This window comes from Prionailurus viverrinus, chromosome A1, assembly GCF_022837055.1.
Source record: "Prionailurus viverrinus isolate Anna chromosome A1, UM_Priviv_1.0, whole genome shotgun sequence".
Taxonomy (NCBI): Eukaryota; Metazoa; Chordata; class Mammalia; order Carnivora; family Felidae; genus Prionailurus; species Prionailurus viverrinus.
The window spans coordinates 173,918,188-173,931,012 of NC_062561.1; the positions used below are offsets into that span (position 1 = coordinate 173,918,188).

The 12,825-nt window shown below is 56.3% G+C and overlaps 2 protein-coding genes across 2 annotated transcripts; both read left to right on the forward strand.

Moving 5' to 3' along the window:
• The first annotated feature begins 87 nt into the window (after positions 1-87).
• DDX41 (DEAD-box helicase 41) lies at positions 88-5,505 on the forward strand. The gene is made up of 17 exons (XM_047877047.1): positions 88-227; positions 309-419; positions 674-833; positions 911-985; positions 1,112-1,172; positions 1,300-1,436; positions 1,824-1,896; positions 2,018-2,171; positions 2,248-2,384; positions 3,238-3,400; positions 3,580-3,711; positions 4,001-4,072; positions 4,208-4,304; positions 4,444-4,593; positions 4,677-4,748; positions 4,865-4,975; positions 5,156-5,505. The coding sequence occupies exons 1-17, from the start codon at positions 201-203 to the stop codon at positions 5,290-5,292; spliced, it is 1,869 nt and encodes a 622-aa protein (XP_047733003.1). The 5' UTR covers positions 88-200; the 3' UTR covers positions 5,293-5,505.
• Positions 5,506-5,861: 356 nt separating this feature from the next.
• DOK3 (docking protein 3) lies at positions 5,862-12,322 on the forward strand. Its single transcript, XM_047877169.1, has 6 exons — positions 5,862-6,066; positions 7,424-7,619; positions 8,582-8,887; positions 10,906-11,005; positions 11,116-11,288; positions 11,409-12,322. The coding sequence occupies exons 2-6, from the start codon at positions 7,554-7,556 to the stop codon at positions 12,105-12,107; spliced, it is 1,344 nt and encodes a 447-aa protein (XP_047733125.1). The 5' UTR covers positions 5,862-6,066; positions 7,424-7,553; the 3' UTR covers positions 12,108-12,322.
• Positions 12,323-12,825: the final 503 nt, after the last annotated feature.

Consider the following 12,825-nt stretch of genomic DNA (forward strand, 5'->3'; position numbering starts at 1 on the left):
CTGGCAACAAATGCGCAGCCGCCCAAGGGTACTTTGACGCTGCACTGCCTGACAGGGTCTCGGGAAAGTTTGTCCCTCTGCGCGATCCGGCACTCAGAGGTCGTTGCTAGGTGCCGACCTTCCGCTTTTTCACATCTGATTGGATCTCACGCAAAAATTGAGGCGGGGTTTTACCGTAGCGCGCCTGCGTACAGCAAAGGATGGAGGACTCGGAACCTGAACGGAAGGTGGGAGCGAGGTAGGGGTCGGTGCGGGTGGCGAGCAGCTGTGAAAGCGGGGGCCTGGGCCTGATTCATGTGTATCTGTAGCGTGTTCGCACAGATGAAGCGACTGCCACAGGAAGCCGCTCCGAGGCGGAGGATGAGGACGACGAAGACTACGTGCCTTACGTGCCTTTGCGACAGCGGCGGCAACTGTTGGTGAGGGCCTCGGGTCGGAAGAGAAATGAGGGTGTGGGAGGGAGAGTGGCATCCAGTGGAGTGAGCTGTCAGTAGTTGGGACCGTGGCCCCTAGGCAAACCAGGGACTGCCAGTCTGATCTGAGGGGTAGGGCACCTCCATGTCGCGTGGCACAGGACCCTCTCCCAAAAGCCAAGATCCTGATGCAAGCCCCCTGGGCCCGATACTCCGCTTTGTCTTGGGCTTGGCTCTGAGGGGCGCTGGTGGAACCTCAGCTCCAGAAGCTATTGCAACGAAGGCGCAAAGGAGCTGCGGAGGAGGAGCTGCAGGACAGCGGCAGCGAGCCCCGGGGAGATGAGGACGACATCCCTCTGGGCCCACAGTCCAACGTCAGCCTCCTGGATCAGCACCAGCACCTTAAAGAGAAGGCTGAAGGTGTGCTGGGAAGCAGCGGGGAGGCTCAATTTGGTGCACTGCTTTGGCATGTCTCTGACATCTGCTTCTTTTCTCAGCTCGCAAGGAGTCTGCCAAGGAGAAGCAGCTGAAAGAAGAGGAAAAGATCCTGGAGAGTGTGGCAGAGGGCCGAGGTATGGTTGTAGTCAGGCAAGGGGAGAGGTGGACTAAGCCTCCTCTCTAGCCCCAGGCATGTTATATCTGAAGGTCCTGGCCTCTGGGAAGCAAGAGCCATCCCTGAGCCAGATCTGTCTCCTCAGCTTTGATGTCGGTGAAGGAAATGGCCAAGGGAATCACATATGACGATCCAATCAAAACCAGGTATGTCTTTCTAGTCTGTGGAAAAGCAGTCATCTTTACTTGGAATGGTATGTAGCTGAGCCTGGCAGGGACACCCCAGAGCCAGCTGTGCCTGGGACCTCTCTTGACCCCCACCACCCACTCACAGTTGGACACCTCCCCGTTATGTCCTGAGCATGTCTGAAGAGCGGCATGAGCGCGTGAGGAAGAAGTATCACATCCTGGTGGAAGGAGATGGTATCCCACCACCCATAAAGAGCTTCAAGGAAATGAAATTTCCTGCAGGTACTGGGAATTTGATGGTCAAACAACTGTGAGCCTGTGTCCCAGCCTCCCCTGAGCTTAGCATCTGCAACGATGAGTCAGGTAGTGAGAATGGAGGGATTTGAGGAGGGGTTTCTTTAGGTTTGAATTACATTTGCCCCAGTTGTCCCTATTTACTGTCCTCTGCCATTAGGGAGCTTCAGTGGGCAAGTGACATTAGCCTTAAATGGACCTGGGTGCAAATCCTGCCTCCACTCAGCCTAGAAGTCTTGGACAAGTCTATTTTTCTCTCTCACTTTCTCTGGGCCTCATTTGTAACTCAAAGAGGGTAGTGCTAATTTTACAGCTTTGGGGGCCTGATAAAGTATCCATGAGACACAAGGATGATGCTAAAGTTGTTTTCCATAGCCATCCTGAGAGGCCTGAAGAAGAAAGGCATCCACCACCCAACACCCATTCAGATCCAGGGCATCCCCACCATGTGAGTATGGGGGGCCCTGAAGAGGGTGGTGATGGGAAGGAGTAGTCACTAGGTATCCATCTGGAGACCCATTCCCTGCATTCTACTGAACCTGATCATCGGGCCTGTTCTCTCCCAATAGCCTGTCTGGCCGTGACATGATAGGTATTGCCTTCACGGGTTCAGGCAAGACATTGGTGTTCACATTGCCTGTCATCATGTTCTGCCTGGAACAAGAAAAGAGGTTACCTTTCTCCAAGCGTGAAGGGCCCTATGGACTCATCATCTGTCCCTCAGTAAGTAAGCCAGGCTGGAGGGCAGGGCAGAGACAGGCCTGCCTTCTGGTGCTAACCTCTGCCCCTGTGCCTGCAGCGGGAGCTGGCCCGGCAGACCCACGGCATCCTGGAGTATTATTGCCGCCTGCTACAGGAGGATAGCTCCCCACTCCTGCGCTGCGCTCTCTGCATTGGGGGCATGTCTGTCAAAGAGCAGATGGAAACCATCCGACAGTGAGCATAAGCACCCCCTGGGCCTCCCCAGAGCCCCTAGATAAGCCAAAGGGCCCTTTGCTTTAACTACCCCCACATACCCTTACAGAAACCTTCTGTGGACCTAGTCCTCAAGAAGCTTTTTGTCTGACGGTGAGATCAGTTGGGTTGGGACAGAGGGATGTGGTAAGGTACTGTGGGAGCACAACAGATGGAATGGGGACATTTGGGAAGTCAGGGGGTCAGGGCATTCTGGGCAGAAGGCACAGAGGTGGAGGACCCAGGGTTTCCAGGAAGGTCAGAGCCATCCAGTATGGTCCATCATGGAAGCTGAGGCACTAGGGCAGGGCTGGATCCATGGCCTTTCCACACAGCGCAGTCCCTAGGAGACAATGCCAGATGCCCTGGACCAGGCTCTGGGGTCACAGACCGGCCAGACCTAGACCCTTCTTTCCAAGGCATTCCCAGTCTCAAGGAAGATTCAGATACAGAAAAGATTAATTCCTCATACCAGGAAAGTGAGCCCGTCAACACCTACAAAGGGAGTTACAGGAGCACAGACTAAGGCCTGTTTGGAGATTCAGATAAACCCTCCTGGGGGCAAGGGGAGTGAGTGATCTAGAAGGGGGAAGGATATGCAAGCAGAGGTGACTCATGGCTGGGTAGGAGCTCTGGAGCAGAGCAGTGGTCAAGAAAGCTGTAGCCCCTTCCAGGAGAGATGTGTTTTGCAAGTAGGGCAGGGTGGCGGAAGTGATAAGGGGACAGATGAGGAGAGACAGGAAAGAGGCCAGAGGGCAGAATGAGCAGAGTGGCAGCCCTTAGGTGCAGGGATGGGCAGGTAGCCCTGACCTCAGGGTCTCTTCTTGATCTCCAGTGGTGTGCATATGATGGTGGCCACCCCTGGGCGCCTCATGGATCTGCTGCAGAAGAAGATGGTCAGCCTAGACATCTGTCGCTACCTGGCTCTGGACGAGGCTGACCGCATGATTGACATGGGTTTCGAGGGCGACATCCGCACCATCTTCTCCTACTTCAAGGTCCCCATGCCTGCCTAGCCAGGGCTTCTGGCCACCCTCCCCGGGATGCCACATTCAACTGTGGCAGGCCCTGAGGCCCTGCACTGCACACCCACTGGCCCTGATTCAGGGGGCTACATCCCAGCTCCTTGGTCTTCCCAGGCCTCCCATTCCCTCATTCCCACCCTACTCTTTTTTAGGGCCAGCGGCAGACCCTACTTTTCAGTGCCACCATGCCTAAGAAGATTCAGAACTTTGCCAAGAGTGCCCTGGTAAAGCCTGTCACGATCAACGTGGGACGTGCCGGAGCCGCCAGCCTGGATGTCATCCAGGTAGGCAGGCACTCCTGATGAGGACACCTTCCAGGGTCTCTTTTGTGAGGGTTGGATCTGGCTAGGCTCCATCAAAGCTGTTGGAGTAGGGTTGAGGGACCACCTTGTGGTCACTGGGGGTTTCATCTAAGCCTCAGCCCTTAGCAGCAGACATTCTTAGGGTGACCAGTCCTTGATGACAATAGGCTTCTGGTCCCCTCCCAGCCAGGATTGGGGGCCCAGGCTCTGGCAGGGTCATGGCTGGTGAGCCCATTTGCAGGCCCACCTGACCTGGCCCCTGTGGTGGCAGGAGGTGGAATATGTGAAGGAAGAGGCCAAGATGGTATACCTGCTCGAGTGCCTACAGAAAACACCCCCACCCGTGAGTGCAGCCAGCCAGGCTGACCCTGGACCTCTGGGATGAAGGGGAGAGGGCAGTGAGGGGTAGTATGCTGGAGAAGGTTGGGCATGCCCAGTTGGAGTCAACCCTCATGACTGGAGTTGGTCCTCTGGACAGGTGCTCATCTTTGCGGAGAAGAAGGCAGATGTGGATGCCATCCACGAGTACTTGCTGCTCAAGGGGGTTGAAGCGGTGGCCATCCATGGGGGCAAAGGTCAGAGTAGTGCATGCATAGGCATGGATTCTGCTGCCATTGCAGCCCCTCACCTAAACCCTTTCCCTGCCTGGTGAGCCTAGCACTACTTCCCAGACTCCTGCGGTCACTCTGATGGCTCCTGCCTAACCTTCCCCAGACCAGGAAGAACGGACCAAGGCCATCGAGGCATTCCGGGAAGGCAAGAAGGATGTCCTGGTGGCCACAGACGTAGCCTCCAAGGGCTTGGATTTCCCTGCCATCCAGCATGTCATAAATTATGACATGCCTGAGGAGATCGAGAACTACGGTGGGGAGCTTGGGGGTCAGCGGTGCGGGCTAGACCCCAACCCATGGGCAGTGGGCCAGAGGATCTGTTCCCTCTCTCTGCAGTGCACCGTATCGGCCGTACCGGGCGCTCAGGAAACACAGGTATTGCCACGACCTTCATCAACAAGGCCTGTGGTAAGTCTGCCACCAGGGCCACCTCAGCTGTCCCCTGGGTCATCTGCCTATGGCTACATGGGTCTTGGCTACAGGACCCAGGGTTGGTCCTGATGGTTCCATTCTTACCTCCACAGATGAGTCGGTGCTGATGGACCTCAAAGCCCTGCTGCTAGAGGCTAAGCAGAAAGTACCACCCGTGCTGCAAGTGCTACACTGTGGAGATGAGTCCATGCTGGACATTGGAGGTGACTGTGGAGCAGGAGTGGGGGTCCAGTGGGGGGGAGGGGGGGGACATGACAGGAACACCAGAAAACAAGTTTGTGCTGCACATCAGAGGGCAGGGGCAGGAGGTCCTGGGGGAGCCAAGGTCTGGGATATGGAGCCTGGCCTTGCAATCATGCTGACTCTCACCCCCGTGCCCCCAGGAGAGCGTGGCTGTGCCTTCTGTGGTGGCCTGGGCCATCGAATCACGGACTGCCCCAAACTGGAGGCTATGCAGACCAAGCAGGTCAGCAACATTGGCCGCAAGGATTACCTGGCTCACAGCTCCATGGACTTCTAAGCCATCTATCATACCTTGTCTCCAAGAGGCCTCAGTCTCCAGCCACCTCCCACATACACACCAGCCCCTTGGACAAAAAGCCAGCATCCTCCGCCCAGCTGGCCTGGGCTGGGCCAGGCTGGGCCTGGCTGCCTGCTCCCTGTGTCCCCCAGGATTCTATTTTTGTTCCCCTTTACCCCAGCTGTCATTAAAGCACAAGCCTCTCTGGTCTCAGCCCAGCCCCGCCTCTGTGTTTCGTCTTACCTGACCCCTGCTTCCTGGTTAGGCCTCACCCTCTGACTTCCATAGCCCCTCTGAGGCAGGGAACTGGCATCTCCTACTGCTACCACCAACACTCAGCCTGCTGGGTCTTAGTTGTGGAAGCAGCCATGTAGCTGGGGCCCCCTTCTGGGGGCTCTGGCTATCTCCTCTGGGCTAGCTGAATTGGTGACTCGAGAGACCGCATTGGTGGGCCAAGGGGAAATGGTTGGGTTTTCTGGTCTCTGGTTGGCTCTTTATAATCTCCAGCCTTGCCCCAGCCTCCCTCTTCCTGTCAGCTGAATGAAGCTCTTGGGGCCCCTTGGGAGGCGACTTCCTGCCTCAGGCCCCCTGCCCACTTGCCGGCCCACACAGGCTCCCAGTAGGAACCCTCTGTTCCCCTCACCAAGGGGGTAAGCAGATGCCACAGGACTGCTGCTCAAGCCACTAGTGCTCGCTTAACTCACTCCGTGCCCAGCTCTCTGTTGGGCTCAGGATCCAGGCAATCCAGATAGACGTCTGCTGGGAAGCTCCTAGGTAAGTGGCAGAGGCAGATGAGAAATGAATAACGGGGTGGCAGTCAGGAGACCGCTGGCAAATGGAACAGGATTTCAGCATCTGGCAAGGGGTAGGCAGAGGAAGAGCACTGGCAACAATTTCTCTGTGCCCGGCACTTCATGTGCAAGACCACATGCTTATCCCAGCAGGACAGCAGTTGCTCAAGCCATGTTTGTCACTTGGTGTTTGGTTTGGGGCAAGTTACCTAATGTTTCTGAGCCTCAATTTCCTCATCATTGAAATGGCAATGAGCATGCAAAGGACATGGTGTCAAGCTACTGGAGCTCGGGGCTGCCCGGACTGCACTGGATACAAAGCCAGGTGGAAAGACCCTTGGAAAGATGTCCTGCCCGCACCCCATATGTGACCCCAAACGGTATTGCTTAGCCTGGTTACACATTCCTTTCTAAACGTGGCATTGAATGAGTGACATGAGTCTGTCCCCAGAATTCAGACACACACTCAGAGCCCCGATATTAGCCTCTGGCAAGGTGAGGCAAAAAAAAAAAAAAAAAAAAGGTGCCCAGCAAGAAGCAAAGTTTAAAAAAGAACATGTGAACTCTCTAGGGGCCTACTGGGGGCACACCACCCACACTCACATGACCAGGCCTTGCCATGAGGACTGAGCTTCACTGGTGGGGCCCTGGTGCTCAGACAGCGTGGGGTGGTCAAAGGGACCTCCCAGGGGAAGAGGCAGCCTGGCGCTGGAGTGGCACAGTGATAGGGGGTTCCCTGGAGGCATTGGGCTGAAGGGAGGTAGAGGCCAGAACACAGCATCTTGAGTGATGCACTGAGGAGCCCAGGCTAGACCCAAGGACAGTGGGAAACCAGGAAAGGCTTGGGTAGGGGAGAGACCGGTTGGTTTGGGGCTGATAGAAAGGACCATGGTGGGCCCTGTGGGACAGTGGTTCAAAGGGGAGATGTGAGGCTGGCAATGGACAGGGGCTGTGAAGACAGGAGCAAATGAATATTAGAAATATTTCCAAGATAAAGACAAGCAGAGTAGGACTGAGAGGGTACCAATCAGGGCTCAAGAATGGGAAAGCAGGAAATTGGCCAGTCTGGCTAGAGGTGGGGTCCTGGGGCAGGGCTGTGGGAATGTCAGGTGCTGGGGTGTACAACCACCCTGCACAGAGGAGAGGTTGGAGTTTATGACTCACAGCCAGCTGACCCAGGTGCAGACATAGGTCATTTGCCATCCAGCGGTCTGAGGCCCCTGCCAGGGCCAGGCACATGTGGGCACCTTGGGCCAACTGAACCCCAAGGGAGAAATATGTGATGCCCCTACCCATTCCTAGCTCCTTTACTGAAGACAGGCTCCCCTCCCCCTCCCCAGCCCTGCAGCTGCCTCTCTGGACAGAGGGAGGGGGAAGTGGCCAGAAGGGGAAGTGTGAGGAGTTCCCCTCTGGCCTGTCACCAGTCTCCTCGGGCCGTCAGAGTGGCAGCCCTGGGGCCTGGCTGCGGCCATGGAGCCTCTGGAGACTCCCATCAAGGACGGCATCCTCTACCAGCAGCACGTCAAGTTTGGAAAGGTGAGGACCCTGGCTGGCAGGCAGCTGCCCAGGACAGTAGGCTTCTGCCCCAGCCTCAGCCTACCAGGACCTAGGAGAATGGGGAAGGGAGTCAGGGTGGGGGACCCAAGCAAGGTGTTGGGGAGTAGAACAGAACCCCGTTCTCAGCTTGAGTGGGTTGGGCTGAGTGGGCCTTTTTGAGACTCTGCCTTGCTTACAGATGGGGAAGCCAAGTGTGGGGAGGATCTAAGACTCCAAACCTTGGGGCAGAGCAGAGCTGCAAGGGTAGCTAACCCAACAGCCTTCCGCCCTGTGTAGTAGAGGCACCTAGGCCCCTTGAGAGAAGGCGGGGGGCTGAGCTGGAGGAGCCCCACCCTGCAGAAGAGGGCTCAGCTCCTCCCAGCTCTGTTAAGGGACATAGGGGAGTTTACCTTTCTCACCAGGCGGTAGGCCCTACACCCTCACAGCTCAGCTGCAGCTGCTGCCTGGTCAGATAAACAGTCTGTTTCCTTTGCTTTACGCTATTTGCATGTTTCCTTCCTTGCCATCATGAGACTGAGGCCTTCCTCCTGCCCCAGGCCTTGTCCCTCTGGCCCAAGTGATCTTTTCTTTGGGTGTTAGGGGGTACCAACATAATGGTAGTGTCAGGTGATCTGCTTAGCTGCTAGATACTTTGGAGACATGATCCAGTAGAAGCCTCAACCTTGTGTTCTCATAACTTTTTGAGACATGAGGGCACTAGTGCCCAGGGGCGGGGGGGGGAGGGGTCACAGGCAATTTGTGGAGTGGATTTGAACCCACAAATGACTGGCCCCAAGCACAGACTTCCCCCTGCTGGGCTGGCCCTGGCAAGGCCTCCTCCTCTGGGGCAAGCAGAGGCCAGCCTGGGTGGTCAGGAGCATTTGCCAAGCAGCTTGTGCAGAGCTGAGCTATGGGGAGAACTGCTACCCAAGGGTCTTATCCCTCATCCTCATCTCCCACAGAAGTCCTGGCGAAAAGTATGGGGTCTGCTGTATGCAGGAGGCCCATCAGGTGTGGCACGGCTGGAAAGCTGGGAGGTCCGGGATGGTGGCCTGGGGCCAGCAGGTGACAGGTCTGCGGGACCTGGCCGGCGTGGGGAACGGCGGGTCATCCGCCTGGCTGACTGCGTGTCTGTGCTGCCTGCTGATGGTGAGAACTGCCCCAGAGACACTGGTGCCTTCCTGCTCACCACCACAGAGCGCAGTCATCTACTGGCCGCACAGCATCGCCAGGAGTGGATGGGCCCCATCTGTCAGCTGGCCTTCCAGGTGAGCATAAGGCTGATGGGCAGAGCATCCAGGGGCCAGAGGTGTACCACCTGACTCCCCCACCTTGTTCATCTCCATGCTCATTCACATCCTATCACTCAGCAAGTACCTGCCAAGCACCCATAAGCCTAGGGAAATAGCCCAGAAGCCCACAGAATGAATCTCCAGTGGCCATACATGCTATGGAGAACATGAAAGCCCGAGTAGGACCAGGGGTGAATGGCAGGACATTAGATGGGAAGGCCTCTCAGGAAGGGACAGTGAGACTGAGTCCTCAAAGACAAATAAGGACCCACCAGGCAAAGATCTGAGGGAAGAGTGATGCAGACACTAAGGTCTGAGAAGCGTCCTGAACAGAGGGAGCAGAGTGGGCAAAGGCCCTGAGGCAGGGAAAAGTTTGGTATGTTAAAAGGGCAGAAAGGCCAGCATGGCTGGAGGGTAAGGAATGGGTAGGGAACCCAGGAGGGAGCAAAACTGGAGAATATGGTGGGACCAGCTGAAACTACTTTAGGACACATGCAGAGTTTGGAATTTTATTCTGAGTGAGAGAAGCCTTTGGCGGGGGTGGGGGGTCTTTGGGGAGCCAGGGACTGAGAGCTTTAAAGCTTCACAGGGTCTGTGATAGACCAAAAGGAAATGAGGCTGGAGGTTCCTCAAAAAGTTAAACATAGAGTTGCCATATGACCCAGCAATTCCACTAGTAGGTGTATACCCAAGAGAATTGAAACAGGTGTTCAAATAGCACTTGTATGAGAACACTCAGAGCAGCGTTATTCACAATAGCTCAAAGGTGCAGACAACCCCAATGTCCATTACCAATGAATGGATAAACCAAATGTAGTCCATCCATACAACAGAATGTTACATGGCCATATAAAAAAGAATGAGGTACTGCTATATGCTAATACCATAAATGAACCTGGAGACCATCATGCTAAGTAAAAGGAGCCAGACACAAAAGACCACATATTAGTATGATTCTATTCATGTGAAACACCAAGAATAGGCAAATCCATAGGGACAGACAGCATATTTGTTGTTGCCAGGGGCTGGGGGAAGGGGGACCGGGGAGTGACTGCTTATGGGTACAGGGTTTCCATTTGGAACAATGAACAAATTCTGGAATTAGATAAAGGTGATCGTTGCACAATCTTGTGACTATACCAAAACCACTGAATTATACACTTTAAAATGGTGAAATGGTAACTTTTATGTTGTGTATTTCAACACAATATTTTAAATTTTTTTTCAACGTTTATTTATTTTTGGGACAGAGAGAGACAGAGCATGAACGGGGGAGGGGCAGAGAGAGAGGGAGACACAGAATCGGAAACAGGCTCCAGGCTCTGATCCATCAGCCCAGAGCCTGACGCGGGGCTCGAACTCACGGATCGCGAGATCGTGACCTGGCTGAAGTCGGACGCTTAACCGACTGCGCCACCCAGGCGCCCCTCAACACAATATTTTAAATTAAAAACAAACAAATGAAGGAAATGAACAGGAGCAAGAAAACCAGTGAGGAAGCTGTTGCATGTGACCCTGGCCATACTACTATGGGCCAAGGTGATTGTGGAGGAGGTGCTGATAGAGCTCCGAGGAGTTAAAGGGATGAGGAGTTGGAAGGGGGAGTTGGCGAAAGAGGGCTTGGGGAGGATCTAGTAGCCAGTTCACTCATGTGTCCCATCCCTGAAGCTCCTGCCCCTTTGTCACTGCAAGCTGTTAGGGACACATACGGCAGGCCCAGTCCCTGGCCAAGTGCAGGTGCAATGGGGACATCCTCTTGTGTGTCACTACTTTACAGCTCTTGGCATCCTCAAGGGGGAAGCTGGGGGTTGCAGGTGGGAAAATAGAGGGGTGCCCAAGGTCATGCAGTGGGTCAGGGGCAAAGCTGGAAGTGGCACTCAAGTCCCTAGGTGCTCCTGCTTGTCCTGGAGTCCTGGTTTACTGGCCCAGGGAAAGGATGTGGGAAGAGGAGTGGGGGTGAGGGCTCTAACTTCTGGCCTTTTTTCATTCCTTAGGGCACAGGAGAGTATCCCTCAGGATCAGGGGAGGTGGAGGCTCCCAAGAGGGGCCTGGTCCCCATGGAGGAGAATTCCATCTACTCCTCCTGGCAGGAAGGTGAGTCAGGGAGGTGCAGGTGCAGACTCAGCCATCCTATACTTGGGGCTGGGGCCTTTGGAGGACCCATATGGGCTGTACCTGATGCCTCACCACCATCCTGCCTGCAGAGGGCGAGTTTCCAGTAGTGGTACAGAGGACAGAGGCTGCCACCCGCTGCCAGCTGAAGGGGCCCTACCTCCTGGTGCTAGGCCAAGACGCCATCCAGCTAAGGGAGCCCTCCAGCCCCCAGGCCCTCTACACCTGGCCCTACCGCTTCCTGCGCAAGTTTGGCTCTGACAAGGTGAGGTGCTGGGCAGCTACCCCACCCCACTGGCCCTGCTGGGAAGGGTGGCAAGTGGAGGGGTGCCCCGGGTCCCTCCACCTCTAATCCGCCCAAACCACCCCCCACCCCCATGTCCAGGGCGTGTTCTCCTTTGAAGCCGGCCGCCGCTGTGACTCTGGCGAGGGCCTCTTCGCCTTCAGCAGCCCCCAAGCCCTCGACCTGTGCAGGGCTGTGGCTGCTGCCATTGGCCGCCAGCGGGAGCGGCTGCCAGAGCTGGCTGGGCCCCGGCCCTGTCCCCTGCCTCGGGCCACCTCCCTGCCTTCACTGGACCCACCAGGAGAGCTACGGGAGGTGCCCCCGGGGCCCGAGCCACCCAGCGCCCAGAGGGCATGCCTGGTTGAGCCCGGGCCCCAGAGCCTACCCCTACTGCTGAGCCCGGCACCCCATGATGAGTCGGCACCTGGGCTCTATGCCTCAGTGTGCAAGCGAGCCAGCGTGCCCCCAGGCAAGGCCGAGCACCTCTATGAGAACCTGTGCATGCTGGAGGCAGGTCCCGTGCTGCCCAGGGATAGGGACCCGGAGCAGGAGGGTCCCAGCCGCCGCAGCCCCCTGGCCAGCCCCATCTACCATAACAGCGAGGACTTGGGTTGGCCTAGCCCTGCCCACGACAGCAGCCTGGAGGCCCAGTACCGGAGGCTGCTGGAACTGGAGCTGGATGACAGTGATGAGGTGGGGGGCTCTGGCCGCCCCAGTGCTCACTCAGGCTTCAAGGCCAAGCTAGTGACACTGCTGAGCCGTGAGCGGAGGAAGGGCCCAGCCCCCTGCGACCGGCCCTGAAAGCCTTGTATGGATCTCTGCGACAGGAGAGAAAGGCGCTCTGCTCTCCCTGGGCCGGGAAGGCGGGCAAACAATGGACATCTGGGACACACACCTGCATCCACTCTAGCCTGTGGATATAAGGCAGGCAGCTTGGGGAGGACCCCTCATGTGCCCTGTGGGCCCCCCAATGTATAGTGTACAGATTTGCTGGTAATAAAACCTCCCAGCTCTGCTCTTGGTCCCACCTTATAGCCCACACTGTGCACCTCCAATCTTCAGCTCCTGGCAATGGCACTCACTGATCCACATGGACACACAGCCCCTCACTCACGTGTACTGCACCTAACACCAGTGCCCTGTACTAGGTTCTGGGGGACACACATAAGCCAGACTTAAACTTTGCGACCCGTGGGCTCAAGTCCACTAGAGCAGATGTATGGGGTGCAGATAATTATGGCCCGTATAGTCCTGGGCAATAAAAATGGCTGGGACAGTAGGACAGGAGGAGAAATTGGGCTTGCTGATGAGTGAGGTGCCCTCTGAATTAAGTGTGAAGGGCAGGCAGGGCATTACCAGATGGGCAGCTAGCCCCAGGGCTTTCCAGGCTGAGTGTAGGTATGCACTGGCCCTGAGATGAAGGGAAAAGCATGGTCACAGAGGGCTCCAAGAGGCTGATAGGGAGTTGGTGGCCGAGCAAGAGAGGCCTGACCATCCTGCAATGAGCTTGGTCTCATCT

Coding starts and splice junctions, on each gene's coding strand:
- DDX41 (XM_047877047.1), top strand. CDS start 201: ATGGAGGACTCGGAACCTGAACGGAAG. Junction 3,712..4,000: donor CCAGCCTGGATGTCATCCAG/GTAGGCAGGCAC, acceptor CTGTGGTGGCAG/GAGGTGGAATATGTGAAGGA. Junction 4,594..4,676: donor TGAGGAGATCGAGAACTACG/GTGGGGAGCTTG, acceptor CTCTCTCTGCAG/TGCACCGTATCGGCCGTACC.
- DOK3 (XM_047877169.1), top strand. CDS start 7,554: ATGGAGCCTCTGGAGACTCCCATCAAGGACGGCATCCTCTACCAGCAG. Junction 8,888..10,905: donor TCTGTCAGCTGGCCTTCCAG/GTGAGCATAAGG, acceptor TTCATTCCTTAG/GGCACAGGAGAGTATCCCTC. Junction 11,006..11,115: donor CTACTCCTCCTGGCAGGAAG/GTGAGTCAGGGA, acceptor TCCTGCCTGCAG/AGGGCGAGTTTCCAGTAGTG.